At 34.2% G+C, this 27,849-nt stretch overlaps 1 protein-coding gene and 1 pseudogene across 1 annotated transcript; both read left to right on the top strand.

Moving 5' to 3' along the window:
- The first annotated feature begins 8,455 nt into the window (after positions 1-8,455).
- Positions 8,456-12,347, top strand: LOC100268109 (probable LRR receptor-like serine/threonine-protein kinase At3g47570). Its single transcript, XM_002270171.5, has 2 exons — positions 8,456-11,661; positions 11,748-12,347. The coding sequence occupies exons 1-2, from the start codon at positions 8,673-8,675 to the stop codon at positions 12,113-12,115; spliced, it is 3,357 nt and encodes a 1,118-aa protein (XP_002270207.2). The 5' UTR covers positions 8,456-8,672; the 3' UTR covers positions 12,116-12,347.
- Positions 12,348-25,042: 12,695 nt separating this feature from the next.
- Positions 25,043-25,957, top strand: LOC100256079 (uncharacterized; annotated as a pseudogene).
- Positions 25,958-27,849: the final 1,892 nt, after the last annotated feature.

Raw genomic sequence — 27,849 nt, 5'->3', positions numbered from 1 at the left:
GGTTTGATGGTAGACAGTTGCAGAGTAATACCAGGATTGCTAGTAGCTGGAAAATAGCAAAATTAAGCAATATGCATGTTACTACAAAATCATGCATTTGCTAGTTTCCAGAATTTCTCAATTTAGCAACAGCTTGGAATTTTGAAAATTCCACGGCGGTAAGGACAATCAATTAAATATCACAACCAAGATGCACTAATTTTATTACTGAAAGGGCAAAGAAAATTAGTACGAGTCATAATATAAAATTAATTTCCTTCACCAATCCAAGCATCCTACCAAATATTATAATCATCGATAGGACAATCACAATACCCGTATGGACCTTAGTTATCACAATAATAAAACAATCAAAAGAGGGAGATAAAATATCTCAACAAAGACAATTTGACACATATAGGATCACGATAGGCAACCACACATATGTTCACTATTATCATGAATAAAATTCAAAATATCTTAATTTTCACAATTTGACACACTTGGAATTGAGATAGGCAATCACACAAGTGTGCTTCATTGCCTCAATAAATTGAAATATTTAACAAAATTGACATAGGACAACATTATTGATATAAGGAAAAATTATACCATAAAGAACAATAATAATAATAATTGTCCCAATAAAGCCAAATTTAACAAATGCATAATAATTCTAGCATATGCACAATCAATCACACACTTGGAATTGCGATAGGCAATCACACAAGTGTGCTTCATTGCCTCAATAAATTGAAATATTTAACAAAATTAACATAGGACAACATTATTGATATAAGGAAAAATTATACCATAAAGAACAATAATAATAATAATTGTCCCAATAAAGCCAAATTTAACAAATGCATAATAATTCTAGCATATGCACAATCAATCCAATAATACCAAGGCAACAAACAAACAAAAAAAAAAAATTTGGTTGGTTTTTTTTTTTTTTTTTTTTTTTTTTTTTTTTTTTCAGCCAAAATTTTGGGCATTTTCCGACAAAAAACGCTTAGATTTCCATCCTCAAACATCAAACCTTCAATCTAATCCCAAAATTTGCACAAAAATCACATAATAGGAAGAACCAAAGCAAGCCCTAATTCTCGAAATCCCACCAAACAAACTCCAAAAATCAAATAAAATGATGGGTTTTGCTCCAAACAATATTCTCTACAAGTTTCCAACAACAATCGGGCTTGAAAACAGAGAATCAACATCAAACGAGAAATAAAATTTCAAAAAAAAATGGCTTCCACAACAGGAAACGGGAAACCAAAAAATAATCCAAAATTGCAGCTCAAATGTCATCCATGCTAGCTCTGATACCAATTGATGAAAATTTAAACCGCATAGGATCACATGTTGACATTTAAGCATGCATTGAACAGCAAAAACGGAAAAGTTCACCTTGGTTAATTCCGTGAAAGGCCATTTCTTGCTCTTTTCTAGTATTCAAGAAGCTCCTCCAGTGATTGATGGTGCGAGAATTACGGGTTAATGAGCTCTTCCCTTCTACACCCAGATTCAGTCCAAAACGAGAGTGCGTGCTCTCTTTCAGCCAAAGAAGGAAGGAACAGGGAGCAAAAAAAAACCCCCTGTGAGCCCTTCCTTTTCTTTTATATATATATATATATATATATTCATATATATATCACACACATTATTTGGACCATCACTTGACTTAATGGGCCAGTCAAGTGAATTAGGGTGAGCCCATAAAAAATCAAGCAACAATATGTGTCCAGTCCCATTATGGACCACAATGCAAAAATAAATAACACTGATTTATGACATTATTAAATTGATTATGTAAGTCCACACATAAAAATTCCAACAATCACTTCTGTACATCAAACAGTAAGCCACGATAAATTTATCCCCAGGATTGGAACGTGTCATCAGTGGCCTAGAAATTTCATCAACTTTCTTTTTTTTCCATATAATTGCTCAACCAAGGAAATAGGGAATCCCACAGCAGTGCCTGGTTCTTAAGACACCTCTCTTCATAGTCCCATAGCCAAGAATATGCAAGCACCAGAAACAAGGAGAAAACGACCAAAATAGAGTACCAAAGAAGGAAACAAAATGAAACATCGAATTAATGAACTAAGCCACGTTTCATGCTTTGATCAATGGGCCAAGAACGGGTGAGACATATAGATAACAGAAATGTGAATATCAAATATGGAACTCCAAGATGAAACCATGCATCAGTCGAGTAATCCACGCACAAAAAAGATAGCAAGAACTGAAAAATAAACCAATGTGATAATGGAGAAGATCTAGAGATCTATGACAAACATACCTGAGGGTGCAATTCTCTAGCAAGATCAATTGAGCTTCCAGCTTTCCTTTCCTTCCCTGTTATCTTCCCTTTCTTCCTTCTCCAGTTTCTTCCCGTCCAAGCCTCCTCTGCCAAGGCACCCCGATTCCTCTCTATCTCTGTTTCTGCTCTTTCTTTCTCTCTCTCAGCTGGAGAATCACTCTTTTTCTTTTGTTTGCTCTCCAAGCCTTTCTCTCACAGCCCTTAGCTCGCTCTTTCTGCCTCTCACAGCTCTTAGCTTACTCTCTCTGCCTCTGGTTCCTCTTGTTGCAGACAGAGGATTCTGAAGTTCCATGGGTGTATCATGATTTTCTATAGAAGAGTCCAAAAATCCTACATAATAGCCTTCCCCCCAGAGAGAAAACCCTCGGTTTGTTATGCTCCTTTTATATCTGTTCTAGAACCTTCCAGAAAGACCTCAACAAACGTGTGACTATCCTTGATCCTTTTGAAGTTCCTAGAGCCTTCTAGAACCTGCCCCCTAAAATGCGCGATCCCTTCCTTACAGCGTGATGGTAGTGATCAACTCCCGTGGCCTGCACGTGATAGTGTAATGCCTTCTCGATGGAACTCTTCATAATCCTTGCATGATGATCCCCTAGTAATGAGATGGTGCGCCTTCCAATAAAAGACGTTGATGCACAGGTGTAGCAAGTGCTTATAACATCCTCTTGTGGCTCACCTATAGAGCTGCTGATAGTGCTCTCTAAAAATGAGTGTAAGTCATCCTCCTCATAGCACATGATGGTCAAAACTAGTAGTTCAATTCCACTACCCCTCTTCTGGTGTATGTACACCATGCCATCCAAAATGCACTCTTTGCTCCTCAAAATACCACGTGTCCCTCATGTTAAAAAGAAAGGGAAAACATGTATCAGTAATCAAACTTGTAAATTAATCAACATCTATTTACAATTAAAAGATGATCTCATGCAAACAAATAATAGATGTACATGCAATTCAAAAACAAAATAAATAAAAAAACAATTTCATGCAACAAATAAAAAATAAAAAATATACAATTAAAAATAAAATATTCACCGTATGCCATCAAATATCAAAATGACCCACATATAATCGAAAATAAAAAATCAATCCAATATTCTTCTAATCTTAAAGATTCCAATATTTGAGTTATAGATTCCACTTATTATGTGATCAACTGATATACTTTAACTCTAAAAAGCTATGTCACATTCCAATAAAGGAATTATTACGGTTATAGATTTCATAATCACATGTTCTTTGGATCACCTATGAAGACACATTGTCTTAATTCCATGAGATATCATGGTGTTTCTATTTAGAATACTTATTACCATCAATCTCCATCAATAGTACTGACCTAATCCTTAAGGATATGACCACTTTAGGTCTCATCTATAGGTTAATAAATTTTATCAAGTCAAATACTACCCTTCTAGCGTGTGATCCATTGCAATAAAAAGCACTAACTTGATTTAGATCAAATGATGACATTGTTGGGGATGGAGGCAAGGTGAACAAGGTTTTTTCTAGTGAGGGTTAGCCCTTGTGATTGATATCATAAGATTGGTGAAGTTCTCTTGACCAATTCTTCATGCTATGTATTTTAATTGTTTTATTTCCTTTTTTTTTTTTTCGTGGTTTGTTTTTTGTTTTGATTAGATGTGATGATATATGATGGGCTATAAAAATCTTTTGAAGATCACATTGGGTTGAGATTAAGTCTAATCCAATAATTGATAATCTAATTTTGGTAGAGATAGAAAATCAAGTGGACAATCAACAAAGTCAAAACACTTCAAATGATCGTGAACTTCCACTTCTATTGTCCTCCCTGAATATTTACATGTTGATATTTAGTGAAATTTACCAAGACACGTAGTTCAAAATATAATAAAATATACTGACATTAGTTTTATTGCCTCATCATCAAATTTGTCCTATTCTTGTTTGGCCTTCATTTTACTAGTGGATCTACTGTTTTTACTCATATGACTGAAGGTTACCACCCAAATTCCACTATATTTCACATATCTTTCCATTAGATTTTAAGAAAGAATTCTATGTGAACTTTTCCTCTGGGAGTAGTTATTTCTATCAAAGAAAGATAAACCGTTAATCAAAGATCTCATTCTGAAGGGTTCTATGAGTCAACAACAACAACAACAATAGGAATAAAAAGAAAAAAAAAACAACTTTTGAAAATTTTAACTCGATCTATTACTAATGGTATCCAACAATATATCGAGTATAGGAAGAATAACTACTCACACAAATAGACACCATATATATATATATATATATATATATATATATATATATATATATATATATATATATATCTGTGTGTGTCTATGTGAGAGTGAAAAACCACTTACAAAGTTTGAACCAAAAATTATATAGATTTAAAGACTATGGGTCTATTGACCACAAAAATAGTTCACTAAGGGTTTACAATTTTAGTTAGGATGAAGGCTATCTAATCCCATGAGACTTATACTAACCAATATTTCTTCTTTATGTATGTGATGCAATACTTGCTTATTTTCCTTAGTGAATTACCCTAAAATTGTATTGAGCCTTGATTTTTCTGATATTTGACATTTGCCTTCCCTGCCCAAAAAGATTTTTGAGTTCTCCTTTGAAAGATTTTCTTCAAGTTTTTTTGGCCAGGGATAGAGTCATGGTGAATCTTTTATTTTCTTCGAGGCCCTAACAAAAAGATGTTTCCATTTTGCTTTTATATCAAGTTTTCAAGTTGAAGCACATTTGAAAAACAATTTTTTATTTTTTGAAAAGAAAACTAAAATTTCCCATAATTTTTGAAAACCTTTCAAAGAAATATTATAGGGGCATATGTACGTTGAATACCTTCTAGGTGATGTGGTAAGACAATTTATTTATTTATTTATTTAGATGTAGTGCCATAAGATATTTTATTTTATTTATTTATTTTTAAAATTTCAATTGCTAGAATAAATGTAATCATTACAAACCACCAAAAGAGGAATAAATTTAAGGCAACACAATAAAATGAGAAAACATTTACATAATATGTATTTGAGGAATCATGAAAGTGATTGTTATATATAGATATGAAAAAAATTAGCTTTAGCCAATTTATGCAGCCTCTGTAAGGATGAAAGGAAATGAAAAAGAGTTGCTTAAAGATCCAAATAGATAAATAGATTGACTAATTAGTTGTGTCCACTTTCATTAAACTAAATTTTTTGTTTATGTTGTTTTATTTAGAGACGGTGAGTTTGATGCCTTTTCAAAATAAATGGCTGGACTAGAATGGTTAGACTAATTACAAGATGTGCGTCCTTTACATTAAAATATCAATGTTTTCATAGTTGGACTACATCATTTAGACTGCTAATGGTACTTCCCTTTTTTATTCAATTTGCATTTTTTGCTTCTCATAAGGTTGGATTGGTTAAGAACCGACCAACTCAAGAGGGTCTTCATAACTCAATTCATCTTGTTAGTTGTACTTATTGATGATTCCAATAATTGTTCTATCACCTTATGATTTTCTTCTATTTTTTTCCATGTTTTCCTTTCCATTGCTATTAATTTTTATTGTCACTCCTCTAACTAATGCAAGGACTTTGCCAACTTTTCCATACCTCCTTCAATTTTCTTAATTTGATTACTTATGCTTGTTTATGTTTTCCGTTGATAATGTTTTCTCTTGATACTTTTTCCTCACATCATTCCTCAATGAGATTTCATCAGACAATGTCAAAATATGTTTCTTTCCAAAAACACTACAACATTATGTTTGAGCTTTTTAGCATGTGGTTGTTGTCGTTGCCATGTGGGCATGCAAGAATCCAATAGACTCAATTCTAGTACTTAGCCTATGAATAAGCATGCCAAGATGGTCTTGATTGAGTAGATATGGTTGGAGGTCGAGCCTCGACCATTGTGTTGCAATCTAGATTGATCAAGTGAAAGATGAGTAGGTTGCCCAAGGGGTTTTTTTTCCTTGCTTGAAGTACTAGGGACTTAGAATTCCAACAAGGGGATGCTTAGTTATCTTACAACACTACTCCTAATGATAGATTGAAAATATACACATACTAAGATGAGATAAAATATGTCAAAATATATTTTATTGTTAGTCATTTCCTTTACCAACGGTTAATTTGAATATTTATTGGTGTACATGGTCTCAATCTGCTCTATTTCATTTTGGCATATTCCTATTTTTTCTTTGATTCCTTTCACATTTCTTATCAACCTAACCATATCCTAGTTTCTAGCCACTATTTTCTTATCCCCTTATCTTGTAAGTCCCTTTTCTTTTCCAATTTCAATCCAAGGCTCCCTTCCCTTTTGCATTTCTCTAGTAATGACTTTCATTACTTGTTTTTACTTCAAAAAAAACCTTAGTTGAATCCAGTTCACTCTTGCTTCCTCTCAAGCCCTTTTACCATCCACATCCTTGGTTTTTGTTAGATCTTTTTCGTAATATTTTTCTAGTAAAAGTTGTGTTTAGAATGATCTATCATCTTAAATTAAGAGCATGCTTAGGAGTTATTCTAGAAAATATTTCCAACATTTTTAATACTTGAATGATAAAAATTTTCAAGTATTAGAAATATTAAAAACGCTTTTTAGAATTACTATCAAACGGGTTTTAAAGCAACCATTAATCACATTGTTACTATTTACAAATAATTCCCTGAATTTGCAAAGATTTCAACCTTTTGATGACAATACCGTGGTGAAACCACAGTACTTGCCAGGAAATTATTCACAAGCAGAGATGTAACGTCGCATTTATTAGATGCATGGAAGCCAGCCTTGCGTTCCAAGCAAGTTGTGGACTTGTTGGGTGGGTAGATGACCAAGACTTAAGTGAATGTCTTTATCATGTAAGGAAGACAGCTTGGTTAATTTCTTCTCACTATCCTAATCAAATGTTGACCTACCCCTTTAGCGCCCTTTACGCGTCTTGCCAAACTTTCTCACATTATCTAACTTTTTTTTTTTAATTTCAAAATAAAAAAAGTGGTTTTTATTTCACTTTCCAACACATGCTTTATTTTGATTTATGCTCTCTTGTGAGGTTTAAGGAAATAAACTACTCAATTATTATAATCATCTTAGCATATTCTAGAGCCGTTTGATTGTATGATTTAATTTTTTTTTTATTTTAAAAAATAAAAATACTGTTTTTAAAATTTTCAAACATTATTTAGTTATTGTTTCTTAGAAACAATTTTTGAAAACAAAGTAAAATAAAAAACAATTTTTAGAGAACAAAAAGGAATTATTTTCACCAATTTTTAAAACAAAAAGAAAATATGGGTCAATTTGACCATGTTTTCAAAAACTTGTTTCTAAATATTGTTTTTAAGTTAAAAGAATAAAAAATAATTTTTAAAAAGAAGTTTTAGAAATCATGGCCAAAAAAGCCCCTAAAACTCTTGTTTGGATTGGCTTTTGCAAGTTAATACTAGTTATTTCTTAAATTTAATTAAAAAAAATTATTTGTATTTGAGCAATTTTAATCCGATCACATTTAAAAAATGTTTTTTTTTCCATGAAAGTTTTTTTTTCCCATTTTTAATCTACATAAAAAAATAATTTATATGGATTGCAACTTTTATAATAGCAAAATTAACAACCTTAAATCATATTTCAGATTTTATTTCTATTTGAGAATAAAATTAAAATTTAAAAGTGTTATCAAATATAGCATAAGATAAATAAATCACTACATTACAACTAACCCATATTACATAAACAAGGCTATTGCTATGTGTTTTTAACAAGGTATTAAGAATTTTTTCTTTTCTCATATTTGGTTTATTATAAAAATATAAATAAAATAAAATAAAATTTATATAATTTTAAATTAAAAATAAGTCATTTTTTTTAAAAAAAAATTATATAAAAATAATTTATTAATCTAAAATCTATTTAATATTTTCACTTTTTTTTCTCTATTTTTCAACTTTATATTTTATTTCCCCTCAAATTTTGGGAGGCCATTTCTCCGCCTCTCAAAACTCAAGCAATCGTGAACATGGGAAGTGCCTAGGCTGCTGTATTATTTTCCAACCATGGAAAGTAACACCACTTTTGAGTGGGACATGACTTCCAACTGAGAACTGTATATATCTTGGACCTTTCCTTACTTTACCAAAAGAATTTGCAATTTATTGTCATGATTTTTCTCCTTTGGGTGGGAAATGAAGAACTTTAGACCCAAAGGTTTCTTGCATTTTCTTTTCCAGAAACCAAAGGTTTTTACACTGTCCACCCAACATTGAGTGCAGTACATGGTTGAAAATTGTGCATTTTTATATCATCTCGCAGAAACCCAAACAAAGCCTTCCTCTTTCTCTCCCTCTGTCAAGCCATGCTCATGGAAAGGTTTAGCTTTCTCTACCTAGTTGGAGCTCTATCAGTTCAGTCCTGCTTGCTTCTTTTGGCTGCGTCCCCCTCCAACTTCACTGATCAATCCGCTCTCCTCGCCTTCAAATCAGATATCATCGATCCAACCCACTCTATCTTGGGTGGTAATTGGACCCAAGAAACAAGCTTTTGTAATTGGGTTGGGGTCTCTTGTAGTCGGAGAAGACAGAGAGTCACAGCTTTGCGCCTTCAGAAAAGGGGTCTTAAGGGCACTCTTTCTCCCTATCTTGGCAATCTCTCCTTTATCGTGTTGCTTGACCTCAGTAATAATAGCTTTGGCGGCCATCTGCCATATGAGCTTGGTCATTTATATCGTTTGAGAATACTGATATTACAAAATAACCAGCTAGAAGGAAAGATCCCGCCCAGTATATCCCATTGCCGGAGGCTTGAATTCATCTCTCTTGCATCAAACTGGCTGAGTGGTGGCATACCAGAGGAGTTAGGCATCTTGCCCAAGCTAGATTCCTTGCTTCTGGGAGGAAACAATCTCAGGGGTACAATCCCATCATCCCTAGGCAACATCTCAACTTTAGAGTTGTTGGGTTTGCGTGAGACTGGCCTCACAGGTTCAATTCCTTCTCTCATCTTTAACATATCTTCTCTACTGTCAATTATTCTTACCGGTAATAGCATCTCGGGTAGTCTTTCTGTTGATATTTGCCAGCACTCCCCTAATATTGAAGAATTGCTTTTCACTGACAACCAACTTAGCGGCCAACTACCATCAGGAATTCACCGTTGTAGGGAGCTTCTCTTTGCATCTCTATCATACAATAGGTTTGATGGACAAATACCAGAAGAAATCGGGAGTTTACGAAATCTTGAGGAGCTGTATCTTGGTGGTAACCATTTGACAGGACCCATTCCATCCTCCATTGGCAACATTTCAAGCTTACAGATTCTATTCTTAGAGGACAACAAAATCCAAGGTAGCATACCGAGTACCTTGGGAAATCTTTTGAATCTAAGTTATCTGGTCCTGGAATTAAATGAGCTCACTGGGGCAATACCACAAGAAATCTTCAACATCTCCTCTCTACAAATTCTGTCCGTTGTAAAAAACAATCTTTCTGGAAATCTTCCATCAACGACTGGGCTTGGGCTTCCTAATCTTATGGTTCTCTTTCTAGCAGGGAATGGCCTTAGTGGAAAAATTCCTCCATCTCTTTCGAACTATTCTCAGCTCACTAAGATTGATATTGGCAACAATTTATTCACGGGACCAATACCCCCAAGCCTAGGCAACTTAAAATTCCTCCAAACCCTTTCTCTTGGAGAAAATCAGCTAAAAGTAGAACCGGGAAGGCCTGAACTTAGTTTCATTACTGCTTTAACAAACTGCAGACTTTTAGAAGAGATAACTATGCCGAACAATCCCCTGGGTGGCATCATACCAAATTCGATTGGGAATTTGTCAAACCACGTTAGAAATATTGTTGCATTTGGATGCCAACTAAAGGGTCATATTCCTTCAGGGATTGGTTCTTTGAAAAACTTGGGTACACTTGAATTGGGCGACAACAATCTGAATGGAAACATCCCATCAACAATTGGAAGATTGGAGAATCTACAAAGGATGAATATTTTTAATAACGAGCTTGAAGGGCCCATTCCAGAAGAGCTTTGTGGTTTAAGGGACCTGGGGGAATTATCACTCTATAATAATAAACTGTCTGGGTCAATCCCACATTGCATTGGAAATCTTAGTAGATTACAGAAGCTATTCCTGAGTTCCAATAGTTTGACCTCCTCAATACCAACAGGTCTATGGAGCCTTGGAAACCTCTTGTTCTTGAATTTATCATTCAATTCTCTTGGCGGATCCCTACCTTCAGACATGGGAACTCTGACTGTCATAGAGGATATAGATTTATCTTGGAACAAACTCATTGGAAATATCCCAGGCATCCTTGGGACCTTTGAAAGCCTATATTCCCTCAACTTGTCGAGAAACTCTTTCCAAGAAGCAATTCCAGAAACACTTGGCAAGTTGAGAGCGTTGGAATTCATGGATCTTTCACAAAACAATCTATCTGGCACAATACCCAAGTCTTTTGAGGCACTTTCACATCTCAAGTATTTGAATTTGTCTTTCAACAATCTATCAGGAGAGATCCCGAATGGGGGCCCTTTTGTGAACTTCACAGCTCAATCATTTTTGGAGAACAAAGCACTTTGTGGGCGCTCAATCTTACTAGTATCACCTTGTCCAACTAATAGAACACAGGAATCAAAGACTAAGCAAGTTCTTCTCAAATACGTTCTTCCAGGCATTGCAGCAGTTGTAGTATTTGGAGCTCTCTATTATATGCTGAAGAATTATAGAAAAGGTAAACTACGAATTCAAAATTTGGTTGATTTGTTACCTTCAATTCAGCACAGGATGATTTCATATCTGGAGCTTCAACGTGCCACAAATAGCTTCTGTGAAACCAACTTGCTTGGAGTGGGAAGTTTTGGTTCAGTATACAAAGGAATTCTATCTGATGGTACAACTGTTGCAGTTAAAGTCCTGAATTTGCGACTCGAAGGTGCTTTTAAAAGTTTTGATGCAGAATGTAAGGTACTAGCAAGGATTCGACATAGGAATCTCATCAAAGTCATAAGTTCATGTTCAAACCTTGATGTAAGAGCTTTGGTTTTGCAATACATGTCCAACGGCAGTCTTGAGAAGTGGTTATATTCTCATAACTACTGCTTGAATCTCTTTCAAAGAGTAAGCATCATGTTGGATGTTGCCTTAGCTTTGGAATATCTCCATCATAGTCAATCAGAGCCTGTGGTTCACTGTGATTTGAAGCCCAGCAATGTCCTCCTAGATGATGACATGGTTGCACATGTGGGCGACTTTGGTCTTGCAAAGATTTTAGTAGAAAACAAGGTTGTAACACAGACAAAGACCCTGGGTACTCTCGGCTATATTGCACCAGGTAAATCTTCTCAATTCTAGACATTTTATTCTTGATATAATGTGCCGTTTGATTAATATGGTTTTGTTGGTTTGAATGTTTTACAGAGTATGGTTCTGAAGGAAGAGTATCTACAAAAGGTGATGTTTACAGCTACGGGATTATGCTGTTGGAGATCTTCACAAGAAAGAAACCGACTGATGAAATGTTCTCTGAAGAGCTGAGTTTGAGGCAATGGGTAAATGCATCACTTCCTGAAAACGTAATGGAAGTTGTTGATGGTGGCTTATTGAGTATAGAAGATGGTGAAGCTGGAGGAGATGTGATGGCCACACAAAGTAATCTTCTTCTTGCTATTATGGAATTAGGCTTAGAGTGTTCGAGGGACTTGCCTGAAGAGAGGAAAGGCATAAAAGACGTGGTCGTCAAGCTGAACAAGATCAAACTGCAATTTCTTCGCAGGACGCGTGCTTGATACTCCACTCTTTATCAGAACTTCGGTTCCATATGGCTGATAGCAATCTGAATGAAAAGACAATTTATGCTTTACGAAGTATGCTAGAGACAATATTTTCATCCGAAATAAGAAAGAGATTGTATTAATTACTATTCGATACCATGAAATGGAATAGCTGCATTTTGTTAGAAGTTAAAATGAATCTATTTGCCAACAGTGAATGAATCATTTCTTTATTAGCGATTGATTATGCTAGCTGTGTAGGCAGTAAGCTTGAGCATTTTCGTATGTTCTTATGTTCGAAAAAAAAATCCAATCTAAAGTATTTCTTCTTGAACAATTACATGCATAACCTATAGTCAATAGAGCAATTGAGATTTGGTATCTAGTAGGTTTTTTACAACTGAAGTCTCCAAGATCTGGATAGGATCTTTTAGAGGATCATAGGCTAATCCTGGATATAATGTTGATGTAGAGAAAGACAAAGAGAAGATTAAAAAACCACATACTTTGTTTTAGTCATAAGCCCACCAAAAATTTACGAAGTTAATTAGATAACATAACTTTAATTGGAGTGAATTAGCTTAATCAGATGAGTTAGAAAGCAAGAGCCCATTAATTAATACAACCACACACTCCATTTTGCACACAACCATCCAATATCTATCAAGGCTACTTGATTAGATTTATCTTTTAGTAGTTTATAAAGCAACTGATTTCTTAGTTTGCCTTAAATAATTTAACAGAATCATGACAAATAAGGATGAGAAGGAGATTAAATACCTTCTTTCCACACCTCACTGGTCCAGGCACTACTCCTTGGAGAACCACATACTGAACATGGATAAGAGTCCATTTGATAATGATTTTAGAAAGCGTTTCTAACCTTTCTAATACTCGAATTTTTTTATCAAAAAAGTTATTTTCAAGTGTTAAAAAAATTAGAAATGCTTCCTAAAATGTCTGCCAAACAAGCTCTAAGTTATATTTTAAAAAACAATTATACCTTCAGGTATAAGTAATGATTAATTGAGTTAGAAATATAACTCATATATGATCTTAATTCATTAAGCTCCTCTTCACTGCTCAAATAATCCTTTCAAATTATTTAATTTATAACTTCACAAAATTTAAAACATAAATAAACAAAGTCCATTACCCATCCCTATGCTGTGCCAAATAATTAGATATGAGTGAAAACATGAGAATCCATCATCATGTTGGGCCAAGGTTAAAATTTGATTTGACCCAAAATAAACAACTTCGAATAAAGTTCTTTATAACCCAGTCTGAAACGCTATGCACCACCCATTTTTTTTCTCTATCCTATCTAGAAAATATCCTAGATATTAATACAGCTCAACGGTTAATGGCCGTCTCTTTCGTCTAACGTGATATCACACTAACGGTAGGTAGATCTTAGCTGATCCAAAAATGTTTTAAAAAGAAAACTACGTTAGTATAATGGAACCAAGTGTCGTTTGCTAGGATGGTAGAAATTGTAAGTAATAAAAGAGGAGAATGGTATGGATTGGAATTGAGAAAAATAATTGCAAATGAAGAGACAAAATTTGACAAATAGAGAAAATCAACTACTTGTGATGAAAGCATTTGAAATTATTAGGATTAAAGAAAACAAAGGATTTAGGATTGAAGAAAACAAAGAACTTCTTGAGTTTGTTGCTGAAGAAAAATGTTAGGACTCTTATTCACAACTGAAACTGATTACAAGAGAAGTTTAAATAGAAGCTCATAACAAATATGAAATTAACTTCCCAACTTCTAAATTTGTTCTAACAAACTAACAACTCAAACTAACAATTAAGCTAACTATTTACAACTTAATCATTGGCCTTAACAGCCCCCCCTCAAACTCAGAGTAGCTAAGTCTTCTACTTTGAGTTTGTTTCTTAACAAGGGAAACTTAGAGCTGGAAATGGGCTTTGTTAAGACATCTTCTGTTTGATCTATTGAAGGAACATGTTGAATCATCACCTTCTTCTATAGAACTTTCTCTCTAACAAAGTATAGATCTAATTCAACATGCTTTGTCCTATCATGCAATACAGGATTAGCTACAAGCTATAGTGTACTCAGATTATTGCACCAGACTATAGGCCTTTTAGTTATAGCTACCCTTAACTCCTCAAGTAAAGAAGTTATCTAAGTTAATTCTGCCACAATGTTGGCAAGACTTCTATATTTAGCTTCTGTAGATGAATGAGAAATAGTATGTTGCTTCTTAAAGTACCATGACACCAAGTTTGCACCAAGAAATACACAATAACTTGATGTAGAGCTTCTGTCATCTGGATCTGTGGCCCAATCAGCATCACATAATCCCACCAAGTTGAGCTGAGATGATCTTCTAAGATGTAGGCTATAATCCAAAGTTCCACCCAAGTATCTTAGTATCTTCTTGACTAATTTCTAGTGAGATTCTAGTGGATTTTGTATGAATTGACAAACCCTATTGATACAATAGGAGATCTCTAGTCTAGAATGGTTACATATTGTAAGGCTCCAACTATGCTTTTTCTCCACAGGATCACTTTCATAAGTGGATAATTTGAGGCCACTTGTCATTGGTGTACTACTATTCTTGGCAAATTGCATCTTAGCTTTGCAAAGTAAATTCTTGATGTGCTTGGTTTGAGAGAGATGAAGTCTTTCAGTTGTATGCCTTAATTAAATGCTTAAGAAATGGTATACTTCACTAAGATCCTTTAAGGTAAAATTTTGATTCAATTGATTGATAAGAGTTTGAACTTCTTCACTGTTGCATCCAGTAACTAATATGTCTTCAACATAGACTAGGATAAATATAGTATGAGTATTAGTAAACCAAATAAACAACAATTGATCTGATCTAGCTATGATGAATCCAAAGGCAAAAAGAGCGTTAAGTAGTTTCTCTAACCAAGCTCTAGAGGCTTGGTTTAATCCATATAAGGATTTGTGTACTTTGCATACCAAATGAGGTAGCTTAGGATCCACAAATCTAGGAGGTTGTTCTATGAACACCTCTTTCTATAAGTCTCCATTCAGAAATGCATTGTTAATATCCAAGTGCTTAACAACCCAATTGCTTACTAAAGCAATAGTTAACACCACTCTAATAGTTGTTAGCTTAACTACTAGGCCAAAAGTTTCATTGAAGTCAAAGCTAGCCACTTGATGAAAGCCCTTAGCTATTAACCTAGCTTTATACTTTTTAATTGTCCCAATAGAATTTTCTTTAACCTTAAAATCCACTTGCATCCAATTGCTTTTCTCCCATCTAGTCGAAACACTAAGGACCATGTTTTGTTTCTTATAAGGGCTAAGAATTCTTCTATCATAACTGCTTTCCATTGTTCTTTTAAAAATTATTAATTTATATAGTAAGTGAGTCTTATACAAAACTACACATTTTTCTATAATGTATCATCTAATAAATTTATTGAATTATTAATTCAACACGACGACCAAAACCTTCAAAAAAATATTATTTAATAGAAATCATAAAAAAAAAATTAGTATAATTTATAAAGGTTGGATTATACTTTAATGATATTTTCATAGTATAAAAAAATATTTAAAAAAATAATAATCATTTTTTAACATTTTTTTTAGTAGTTAACATCAAATGGAACTTGGAAAATGATTTTCTCATATATGTTTTTATTGTTAAAAATGTGAAAAAAAATTATATGTAATTAAAATTAGTTAAAAACTTATATACTTTTATTTTTAATCTTTATATAAAAGAATTAAAATAAGGGGAATGAGTTTGAAGTAGTATAAAATATTAATATATTGATTTTAAATCTATTTTTATTTTTCATTATCTTTTTTCTTTTTCTCTCTATTTTTTCTCATATTTTCTTCAAAAAAAATTGAAAACCAAACATATATAACATAAAGAAAGAAAATGAGAAAATATTAAAATATTTTTGTTCCCATTTTCCCAAAAGAAACTGATGAAAATTTAAGGAAAATAAATTAATAAAGAATTAAAAAAAATTTCTTTAAAATCTTCCATAGACACTCATATAAAAGACAATTTCATTTAATATTTTTTTCCCAAATTTTCTTCTCAATTTTTTCACCTTGAACTTGGGAATGAACAATAGCATTAAATTTCTTACAACCTACTATTGGGACAGAAATGATATTTAACATTTTTATATTTCCTTACATTTCAACTCTAGGGTAAAAAAAACTGAACTAATTAAGCCCAAAATAGAATAAATGGGACAAGGTTAAAAATTGAAATTAGGACATTTGTTAGATTAGTGTCATCGAGGTGCAATAAAGTACCGTCTTTAAAGTAGATTTGCCTTCTTCTAAGATCAGTCTCAATGTACTATGGAACTAGCATCCTACCTCCAAGATTCAACAATCAGAATCTTATCAAGTGTACTCCTTAGATAAAGTAAAATAAAGCTTGAGCAGTAGGAAAAGTTGAGACTTTGAATAACCTTCAAAAGATGCACGAAGAGAAAGGTTGCAGTAGTAAGAAGGCTGCAAACCCAGATGCAATAACATAAAGGTTGCAACACACTTAAATGCAACAACGGGTATAACTACTGTAGTGGACTCAATGTTAAATAAAAATCTAAGAATTTAGTCTTAGACAACTTAACTAAGCCTAAAACTAACAAAGCAAGAAACAAAACAAAACTAAAATAGGGTACTAATCGAACTAAAGTGGTTAAGGTGTGTGTGGACCCCCTCGGATGGAGGGAATTCTTTTTTTTATTCCTTCTTTCTTTTTTCTTTCTTCTTCTTACCATCCTGAGAATGAGCTATATTGGGCGGCTAGATGGGACGTGAAGAGGGCTGTTTTTGGGCGGCCAAATGGGACAGAAAGAAGAGGGAGCAGAGAGCTAGTTGAAGCTACAGGGAGGAGGACGTATGGAGCGTGGGGCGGGTAGCAGCATGGCATGAAAAGAAAGAGTGGGCAAGAGAAAAAGGAGGACATCCAATGGGGCAAGGGAACTTGAGGAAAAACGGGAGTGAGAAAGGACAAGAGGAAAGATCAGAGTTGCAAGAGGGGCAAAAGCGCAGCTGGAAGCCAATCCACTCTTTGCTTGAAATGAGCATTCCAGGTATGACTATTTGCGAGCTCCTTATTTTCCATTTCCACATTGATTAACTCTCATTTTCAGCTATTCTTCTATTTGGTTTGTTGATTGGTGTGGATATTATAGGCCACTCGTTTCTTTTGTGGGACTTTGGGTATGCATGCTCTGTTTCAGATTTATTTTGGGTGTTTTTGATTTCTCTTGAAAATATCTGATGTTCTGTTCCTTCCCATAACTTGATATATCAAAACCATGCTTTTATTCCCTCCGGATTCCACTTGCTCATAGCTCTTTGACAGTCCATGGCATAAAGCTAAGCTCATACTCTGTTTTTATTACGTTTTCATTCTTCCCTAGTTATTGCTCTGTTTTTTGTTGAGGGTGGAGTGATGTCTTCAATGACCAAGCTACTAGGATTCAATGAGTGTGGTTATGAGGGGAAATGAACTTAATGGAATATTTTTTTATTGTACTTGTGCCTCGTTTGATTGGTTCAAAATGGTGGAAGCTGTCACCAAGTTGGATGAGTGCCACCAGAAGGTCTCAGAGATGATTGTGGGGAAAGACCTTTAGGTTTAGAGTAGAAAGAAGGAAAGGAAAAATACTGGAGGTGCTGAAAAACTGGCCTGAGAGGAGTATCCAAGTTATCTTCGCAACTGATGATGAGCGTATTTTGGGGCTTAGGGCTGCCAGAGAATGGGAATACCATGGTGCCAACGGCTTCTAAATTGTTACCGACTTACTTAGCAGCTCATGAATGGCACAAACACCATACTGCCCTCATTGCCCTTACTCAAATTGCAGAGGGTGGCTCCAAGGTGAATGATAAAAAAAATCTAGAACCGGTAATATCAATGGTCTTGAACTCATTTCAAGATGGGTATGACGAGTAGCTACTAGTGCCATTGGACAGTTGTCAATGGATTTAGGACCAGAGCTACAAGTTAAATATCACCTCTACAGATGTTAACGTCCATGTATGAAGTGGCTACAGCAAAATAAAAATAACAAGAAGGCTATTTGTGTTAATGTAGATGGAGTTCTCATCATCACCAACGGAGAGGCAGCATGCAAAGCACCTGTGGCAATAAAAGAAGTAGCCAACTTCACTGTCCAAGCCATCATCATGAGCCACCCTGGTCAAATCAGAAATGGCCATGCTTCCCATTCGTGACCGTTACTTCTTCATACTCCAGATACCTATATCTTTATCCATCATTTCACCACCTCATCCATTCAAACCCGAATTAACGGCCAAAATGGCCTTATACCCAAACATAATATCAAAGTTGGCCTTCAGGCCAAAGTAATGTTCAAAATAGCCTTTCTTTCCACATAAGCAGGGCCAACAATTGTTTTATATATATATATATATATTTTTTTAACTTTCTCCTTTATTCATCCCTAGTTGGCTTTTTCTGCTATCATTTTTTTTAACTTTCCCCCTTTGCTTCATCCCGTATCCAGAGGTCGTCTTCAAGCCCTAGCCCCACCATTTTTTTTTTAACTTTCTCTTTTCTTCATCCCGCAGTTGGCTTTTTCTGCTATAATTTTTTTTAACTTCCCCCATTTGCTTCATCTCATATCCAGAGGTCATCTTCAAGCCTTAGCCCCACCAGTAGGCCAGAGATGTTTTTGGAGTTGCAATTGAGGTTGGTTTTGATTTATGCGTGAGTGGGTTATAGGTGTTGTGCTTCGTTGCATGAGAAGAATTTTTGAGAATTTTTCTTGGGTTACAGTTTTTTAAAAAATATGCAGAATGTTGTTGCCTTCAACTTTGCCTTTGACAAGAGTTGGGTGTTTTTTTTTATTTTTTATTATCATTATTATTTTTTTATTATGATTCTAGGAGATGTGAAAACTAACCTGTGCTATAAAAAAAAATATCGTCTTTTGATTCCTCAAAGTGGCAACCCGATCTCTGTCAAAATCCCTCTACTGCTCTCAAAATCTGATTGTGTCCCATCCGGAAAAAACTCCCTTCCGTTTGAAAAGCGTGTTCTATTGTTCATTGCAAGACAAAAAAAAAGAAAAAAAAAGCTACTTCTTTATTTAAAAGCAATCAGGAAAGATTAGGTGAAGCCTAACCTTTGGATCATGATGCGAAAAATGGGGGGAAAAATGCTATTTTTAAAAAATTTAAAAGCATAGTTGATTCATTGGATTATGCTGGATGTAAAATTTCCTTTGAGCAAGGAGCTGCAACCAAATTTTCATTGAATAAAACCAATTCCCATCCACCATTTTAAAATGTATGATCTGCATCAAGAAGACCAATTCTAGAGAGAATGTTTGAAATAGTTCCCTTTCCGCAAAAATGTTGCTTTGATAAAATAGGTTTCAAAGGCATCATTTTGACAAATATCCATGCTCCGGTGTCCCCCCACCCCTAACCCCCTGTTGCACTAGCACAAGAAAAGATATCATGTCTTTCCTTTATCTTGACAAGGACATACCTCAATCCAGCAAAAGATGTTATCCATTCACTATGCAACTCATAGACATTTCATTTTTAGAGACATTCCTTCTTTTAAATGAATAACTCAACATAAAATCCAACTTGCCTCTAGAACTGTTTGTAGACCTCTTTTCCTCAACAAAAGCTTGACGCCCACCAATTGTCATAGGTGAAGCCTGAAACATCGAAGAAACAGAGTTCTAAAAAAAAATCAAGAAAATATCAAATAATTGGACAAAGTAAGTCAATGACAACATGAAGCCAAAGAGAAACAACTAATGAAACAATATCACACTAAAAACCTTGATGTAAAATAATCCAACCAAATCAGACTCAATAATGTGATTCAAAATGGTTTACAAAGAAAATAAATGTTGCTTTATCATTAGAAATGTCAGTAAGGAGGGTAACAAAATAAATAAAAAATAAGCAACTATTGATCTCAAGGCATAAATGTATTTCCAATTCACAGTTCATTTAGTTGACAGAAAATTGGCAAAAGGGCAATTGAGCCTGAACCACCGGACTCCTTTTATGGGGAGAATTAGCATCCAATATTGTTCGATTTAAATATTTATTTGGTTTATTATTTTATTTTATGAATCATTGACCATAAAGTATTATTTTTTACTTGAATAAATATTTTTTTATGTAATAACCTTTTGTTATTATTTATGTGAAGACAATTATGACTGATTCCACAGTAGAAGTGCTATGTTATTGGAATGGAACAATTTTGAGGACAGAAACAGATTTGAGATATATTGGAAATAATGTAGAGATTGAGCCTATAGATGTGCCCATTCATATGACCTTTGTGGAGTTGTTGAAGATGATATATGATATCATTGGTGTTGACAGAGACTATCAGTTAGTCTTGAAATGTTGACATCCAACTGATATGAACAAATTTCAACCATTAGTGGTGAGAAATGATTAGACAGTTGCACGTATGCTACTGGTGTCATTGAAGTATGGAATGTCTTCAGTTCAATTATTCATAGAGCAAACTCTCAACCACTATCATTTGAGTAATGAAATGGGTCATTTGACACGATTATCAATAGGTGATACTGATGTTGATGACGAAAATGAGAGAGATGAGGAAGATGATAGAGATGATGCAATCGACATAGATGAGATTCATTTACCTAATGATGATGAAAATTATTGTCAAAGAGAAAATATTGATTTGGTGATGGTCCAACAAGTTGTGGAATGTGAAAGCACAAGATTTGTGAACCTTGAAGTTGGTGATAGGTCTAATAATCCCGAGGTTGAGTTTGAGGTTGAAAACACATCACTAGTTGCCTCCCCACATGGCACCCAATTTAATATCTCTAATGACAACCTAGAGGAAACATTTGCGCCCGTTTCATACCATATGCCACCTACACCACAATTTTTAAATATGGATAAGGCAATTAATTGTGTTGTAAGTGATTGGACTCCATGGAAAAAGCCAACTTTAGGAAATGTTGATGGGAGTTATCAATTGGCCAAATATTTCCCTCAAAATCAGATTTGCAACATGTTGTGAAGATGTTTTCCATAAAGGGCAACAAGAGTTTACTATTTATAGATCAAATGCAAGTGTGTTAGTTCTTCAATGTAAAAAAGCACCATAGTGCTAATGGCGACTAAGGGCAATGACAGTGAAAGATACCAGTATGTTTAGAATCACAAAGTACAAAGGTCCTCATACATGTGTCAATCCATGTATTAATCAAGACCATTCACAGTTGGATTCTAGCTTTGTATCTGAGTATATTGAAACATTGGTGAAGACAGAAATGACCATTACAGTTGTTGCAATTCAAGTTGTTGTTGCGGAACAATTTGGTTACCAAATTTCTTATCAAAAAGCAATGAAGGCAAAAAGGAAAGCAATGACTCGATTATTTGGTGATTGGTACAAGTCTTATGCAGAGTTGCCTCGTTTCTTCCTTACCTTGGAGCAGTCAAATCCTGGATGCATTATGTATTCCAAAATGGTTCCTGGAAACAACCCGAATGAAGAAATTTTTCAACGTGTTTTTTGGGCATTCGCTCCATCTATTAAAGGGTTTGCTCACTATCGACTAGTTCTTAGTGTTGATGGGACAAATTTGTATGGAAAATATAAAGGGACCTTGCTGATTGCTATGGGATGTGATGGTAATAACCAATTGTTTCCACTTGCATTTGCCATTACAGAATAAGAGAATACAGATAGTTGGAGTTGGTTTTTGGCATGTATCAGAGTTGGAGTAACACAAAGGAAAGGGTTGTGTCTGATATCTAATCGTCATCCTAGCATTATAGCTACTGTCAATGAAACATATTCGAGATGGATTGAGCCAGATGCTTGTCATAGATTTTGCATGCATCATTTAGCGAGTAACTTCAACACAAAGTTCAAAGATAAGACTTTAAAGGATCTCATGTGTAGGGCTGCTATGGAGAGTAAAGTTAAAAAAATTATTTCTCACATGGATACAATTGGTCAGATAAATGCTGAGGCTAGAAATTAGTTGGAGCAAATTTCTATTGAAAAATGGGCACTCTCACATGATGGTGGGCGGAGATATGGGATTATGACAACTAACATGTCTGAAGTTTTTAATGGTGTCCTTAAGGGTACTCGTAACTTACCAATAACAACTTTAGTCCGGTTAACTTTCTATCGAGTTAACAGTTACTTCACAGTTAGGCAAGAGCATGGTGCCAGTTGGCTCGCTTCAGGTGAAGAATTCACTCCACATATTGACACCAAGATAAAGGCTAAAGTTGTTAAGGCGGGTGCACATGAGGTTCTTTTGTATGATCATGTGGTGGGGCGTTTTCGACACCCCCTATAGATTCTGACCTTCACTCTATAGATTGACGAGGTCGACCTCAATTTGATTGGAGGTTGTATCATGAGCACTACCTAGCATTATGGGAGGCTAGGGGGGATCACATTGTCACTGCGGAGCCTATATAGCCTTATATGGACTACCATGCTCCATACATGACATGGTATCGTCATATTACACGTCGTTTTATTACACCTATGGATGATTTTGGACCTATGTGGCACCAGGCTACTGCCTTATCTGCCCACTTATTGGTTTGTATCACTTTAATATTATGTAAATATTGTGTATAATATTTATTCCAACAAATAATTATATATCATTTTATGTGACAGATTGAGACTATGACATCTATCATATCTCAAGGAGGTCATGTATTGGAGGACTCTAATAGTGATGTTTGTCGCACTGGTATTGTTGATATTATTCGTATGGCCACTAATGTTATGTGCATTATTCGGGAGGATTATCGTCTCCCACATGTAGAGCATGGAGGAGGTAGGTCACCAGCTCAATAAACAGTTGCTCGACCACCACTTGTTTGAGTTCGATCGACATCTCGAGGGAGAGGTAGATATAGTAGTTGTCAGCCCATCACATCATCAGTATCAGCATTATTACAACCCCCTACCTTTTTATCCTCACGATTAGCACAATCACCCATCTCTTCAGACGTACCATCAGTGCAGTACTCTACTTATTCAGACCTACCATTAGTGCAACCCTTTACCTCTTTAGACCCACCATCAATACAACTTCCTATTTCTTTAGACTTATCTCCAATTCAGGCTCCTACTTAATTCTTCAGACCCACCATCAGCCTAACCTTTTACCTCTTCAGACCTACCATCAGTACAACCCCCTACCTCTTTAGACCTACCTCCATTACAACCTCCTACCTCTTTAAACCCACCATCAGTGCAGATTGACACATCTATTCAACTAGATTTACCGCAAGCCATTCTAAGGAGTAGGCGGGGCCTACGTCGACCTAGATTGCTACCGCCACCACCACCTCTATTTCCAGCTCCAGCCTTATCACAGACAGATGTTCTTCATGTGTCACATGTAGTACCTACTATAGTTAGAGATGAGCGTCCAAAAAGGAAGAGAGTATAAGTTACATATAGGTTCTCTTCTTGTGGAGGCATGTGAGATTATATATGTTTTTTATTTTCCACTATATTAATTTTTAGTGGATATTTTTTATGACTTTAATTAAACTATTAAAAATTACATTTTTTAGTAGACTTTTTGTAATTAATTTCATTAACTAATTTTGTAAAATAATCTATATATGACAACTACAGCTTAAGAGTATACTATTATTTCGATAAAGATAAATTTGTCATAATACAAATAAATTAATATCTTAAAAAACAACAAATTAAATATTTTAAATTAATAAATTATACAATTTTATACATTATTTATATGTTATATAAATTTATTATTTTAAGATTATTAATTTGTTAATAAATAAAACATTCATTTCTAGTATCTTCTATTTATTAATTTATGTTTGTTGAAGCAATACTAGATTTTTAAGTTTAAATATAAATAATTTATTATTAAAGTATATATTTTTAATTTCAATAATAAATTGTAATTTAATAGTTTTTAATTAAATTTGAAAGTAAAAAAAAATTATAATTGAAATCTCAGTTATCAACTACGGTTTAAAAGTATACTATTATTTCGATAAAGATAAATTTATCATAATACAAATAAATTAATATATTAAAAAACAACAAATTAAATATCTTAAATTAATAAATTATACAATTTTATATATTATTTATATGTTATATAAGTTTATTATTTTAAGATTATTAATTTATTAATAAATAAAATATTCATTTATAATATCTTCTATTTATCAATTTATGTTTGTTGAAGTAATACTAGATTTTTAAATTTAAATATAAATAATTTATTATTTAAGTATATTTTTAAATTTCAATCATAAATTGTAATTTAATAATTTTTAATTAAATTTTTAATTTTAAAAAAAAATTAACTAAAGTCGCAGTTGCCAACTACGGCTTTAGTTCAAATATGAAGCCACAGTTGCCAACTACGGCTTTAGTTCAAAAATGAAGCCGCAGTTGCCAACTGTAGCTTTCACTAAAATGACGAAAAAAAATATTTTTTAATGACATGGCGCCTACGTGGCACCAAGAGGCCAATTTGAACATAAGTTTCAAAAAGTGGTTAAATGTTACAATTTTTTTTTTTTTAAATGGACCATTTTGACCCAAAACTCTTCAAACCCGTTCTCCTAGTCCCATGCACATGGCCACCTCCATCCTACTCCATTTTTAATTCTCTGCATTTCCATTTTTCAACCCGTTTCTCTCACACCATCATCTTTCATACCCATTTCTCTCACTAGCCATCCTTCACTCTTCCTATACCCATTACATACCTATATCTCCATCTATTATTTCACCACCTCGTCCATTCAAACTCATTCTCCTAACCCGCATGTTGCACCACCACCCAACAATATCCCAGTCTCCTTTCCACCATCGCTACCACCATCATCTCCACCTTTATCTTTTTTGTGTATTCTACAGCTATGCAAATACCTGAAACTGAGCATATCGACTAGCTTGTCTCTTCTCTGTCTGATGAGATACCTCATATACAGACCTTCAAAGGGAAATGGGCAGTTATTAGAGGCAAGCTGGGTGATCTCAAGACCCAAGTGGCTGATTTCGGTGACTTTCATGGGTTCAAGTCCAATCCTTTTTCTATGGAACTCATGCAGTCTATTTTGTAGACCCTACAAGACGCCGTTTTGGTGGCTTTGAAGTGTAGAGAGTTTGAGTTGTCTCAGGGAAAGCTCCAGACCCAAAGCGATATAGACTCGATTTCCACGAAGTTGGACCGTTTGATCAAAGATGGTGAGATCTTGATAGGGAGTGGAGTGCTTCAAGATGGGGTATTAGTGGGTTCGAAGAGGGAGTAGTGCGAGCGAAGGCGAGGAACTTGATAACTCAATTGCCGATTGGGAGTTCCAAGTCCAAGAACTCGATGATGGACTCGCTGTTGGGTTTGCTTTCAGAGGATGACAAGAACGTGATTATCTCAGTGGCACAAGGTGTGGTTCCGGTGTTCGTGCGCCTACTCGATTCCAGCTCTTCTATGGAGATGAAGGAGAAGACCGTGGCGGCGATTTCCAGGGTCTCAATGGTGGATAGTGGCAAAAATGTGTTGGCTGCTGAAGGGTTGTTGCTTTTGAATCATTTGTTTCGAGTTCTGGAATCAGGAAGTGGGTTCGCAAGAGAAAAGGCTTGTGAGCTTTTCGAAAGAGAACACTAGGGCAATTGGCTGTAGAGGTGGAATCTCATCTCTACTAGAAATTTGTGATGCTGGGACGCCGAATTCTCAAGCTATTGTAGTTGGGGTTTTGAGGAATCTTGCTAGGTTTCAAGAAATAAAGGAGAATTTCATCGAGGAGAATGCGATTTCTGTTATTCTTGAGCCCTAAGGAATAGGAAAAAGTGCGGGGATGTGTGAACCCCAGGCTGGCATGCATGACCCTATTTTTGCATGGCCACCTTTGGCCAACCCCAACTGCCACACCTCTTTTACTTATTTATTTATGTAGTCATTCAGTTATTCATTTATTTATTTTTATTATCCTTCGAATTTCAATATCCAAGCTTAATTTTCCAAAATTCTTGTTCCCAATTTTAATCTTCAAAAACCCCATTCTCATATAATTATTCAAAATTCCAACTTCCAAATTTAATTTCCAATTTTCACATTTATTTATTTAATCATTATTATTTTCGTTATTATTATTTTATTTATTTATTCATTTTTAAGATTCCATCTTTAAATAATTCTTCAAAATTCCAATTTCCAAATTTAATTCCCAATTTTCGAAATTCCAATTTTCACATTTGTTTATTATTATTATTATTATTATTATTATCATTATTTCATTTATTTATTTATTTTTAAAATTTCGTCTTCAAATAATTTCCAATATTCCAATTTTCATAATTTAATTTCCAAAACTCCAATTTTTTTCAAATTTAATTTCCAGAACTTCAATTCTCAAATAATTTTCAAAATTCCAATTTCTTTCAGATTTAATTCCCAAAATTCTAATTCTTAAATTTAATTTTCAAAATGCCAATTTTCAAATAATTTTCGAGCTTTCAATTGTTGAATAAATTTCAAAACTTTAGTTTTCTTTCAAATAATTTTAATCTCACTCCAGTTTTCAAATATTTCTTTAATTCTACCACATTTTCATCTTTCCTTAAGGTTCAGGGTCATCAAAAATCTCATTTTTAATAAACTTGTTGCCTTTTTCTTTCAAGCAAGCACCTTTATAAATTTTTCTTTGATTTTTAAATAATTTTTCTATTTCTCTTGATTTTAAATAAGCAAGAATGAATTTTCCATAATTCCCAAATAATGGAATTTGTGAGATTAATTCATACAAGATCAATTGGGCTTTGGTGGAGGGCCCTACATATGAGTTTTCTCTTCTCATTGTCAACTGTTATGCTTAATGAATATTGTTTGATATTTGTCTTGCTTTTTGATATGCATGTAATGATTTTATGCTTGAATTAACCCCGTTTCCATGATAGCGCACTATTGCAACCAAGGTACGCTCCTACTCCCACTTTGTTTACTCTTATGTGTGATTCATTTTATTATTTGATCATTTCATTGGTATCTACTGATTTCCTTATCAATTGTCATATTTGTCTCACTTTATTTAGTAGAGACTCATTTTTAGGGGCTTAAAGGGGTGGTACAGTCTTTACCGTACCTTTCAATAAGTAACCTGACCCCCGAACCCAGACTCTATTTTTCATAAACCCGTCCTTTTCAAATAAAGAGTCACACTTAGGGTTTTCTTTCTTATTTTGTTTTTCCTTTAAAAAGAAATAAAACAAAAATAAGTGGTGACTCCAAGTCTTTTCTAAAAATCAATTTTTTCACAAATAAATAGAAATCGAGTTTTGTCATCGAGTGGGAACGCATTGAGCGAAATGCGGGGTCCACAGCATGCAAAGTATTGTCTTTAAAGTATATTCACCCTCCTCAAAGATGAACATTATCGTAGAAGGGAACTGACGTCCTACCTCCAAGATACAACAATTAAGAACATTACCTTAGGTGTGCTTTGTTGGTGAGATATATATACAATACATCTTGACATTTTAAAGTAATTTAGAAAAAGGAAGATGATAGAGGACTTGAGATGAGAGTGTTATTATAGACTCAGATACAACAAACGTATGGTTGTTGCATACACAATTGTTAGTGGTTGTAACAGGGTAGTAGTTGCAATAGGACTTAGAAAACGACTTTATTAATGCAAAGTGTGAAGGTTGGATTTAATTTACATTTAAT

Source organism: Vitis vinifera, chromosome 9, assembly GCF_030704535.1.
Source record: "Vitis vinifera cultivar Pinot Noir 40024 chromosome 9, ASM3070453v1".
Lineage (NCBI taxonomy): Eukaryota > Viridiplantae > Streptophyta > Magnoliopsida > Vitales > Vitaceae > Vitis > Vitis vinifera.
The sequence above is the reverse complement of the archived record's forward strand: the minus strand, read 5'-3'. Positions and strand labels throughout refer to the sequence as shown.

Coding starts and splice junctions, on each gene's coding strand:
- LOC100268109 (XM_002270171.5), top strand. CDS start 8,673: ATGCTCATGGAAAGGTTTAGCTTTCTCTACCTAGTTGGAGCTCTATCA. Junction 11,662..11,747: donor TCTCGGCTATATTGCACCAG/GTAAATCTTCTC, acceptor AATGTTTTACAG/AGTATGGTTCTGAAGGAAGA.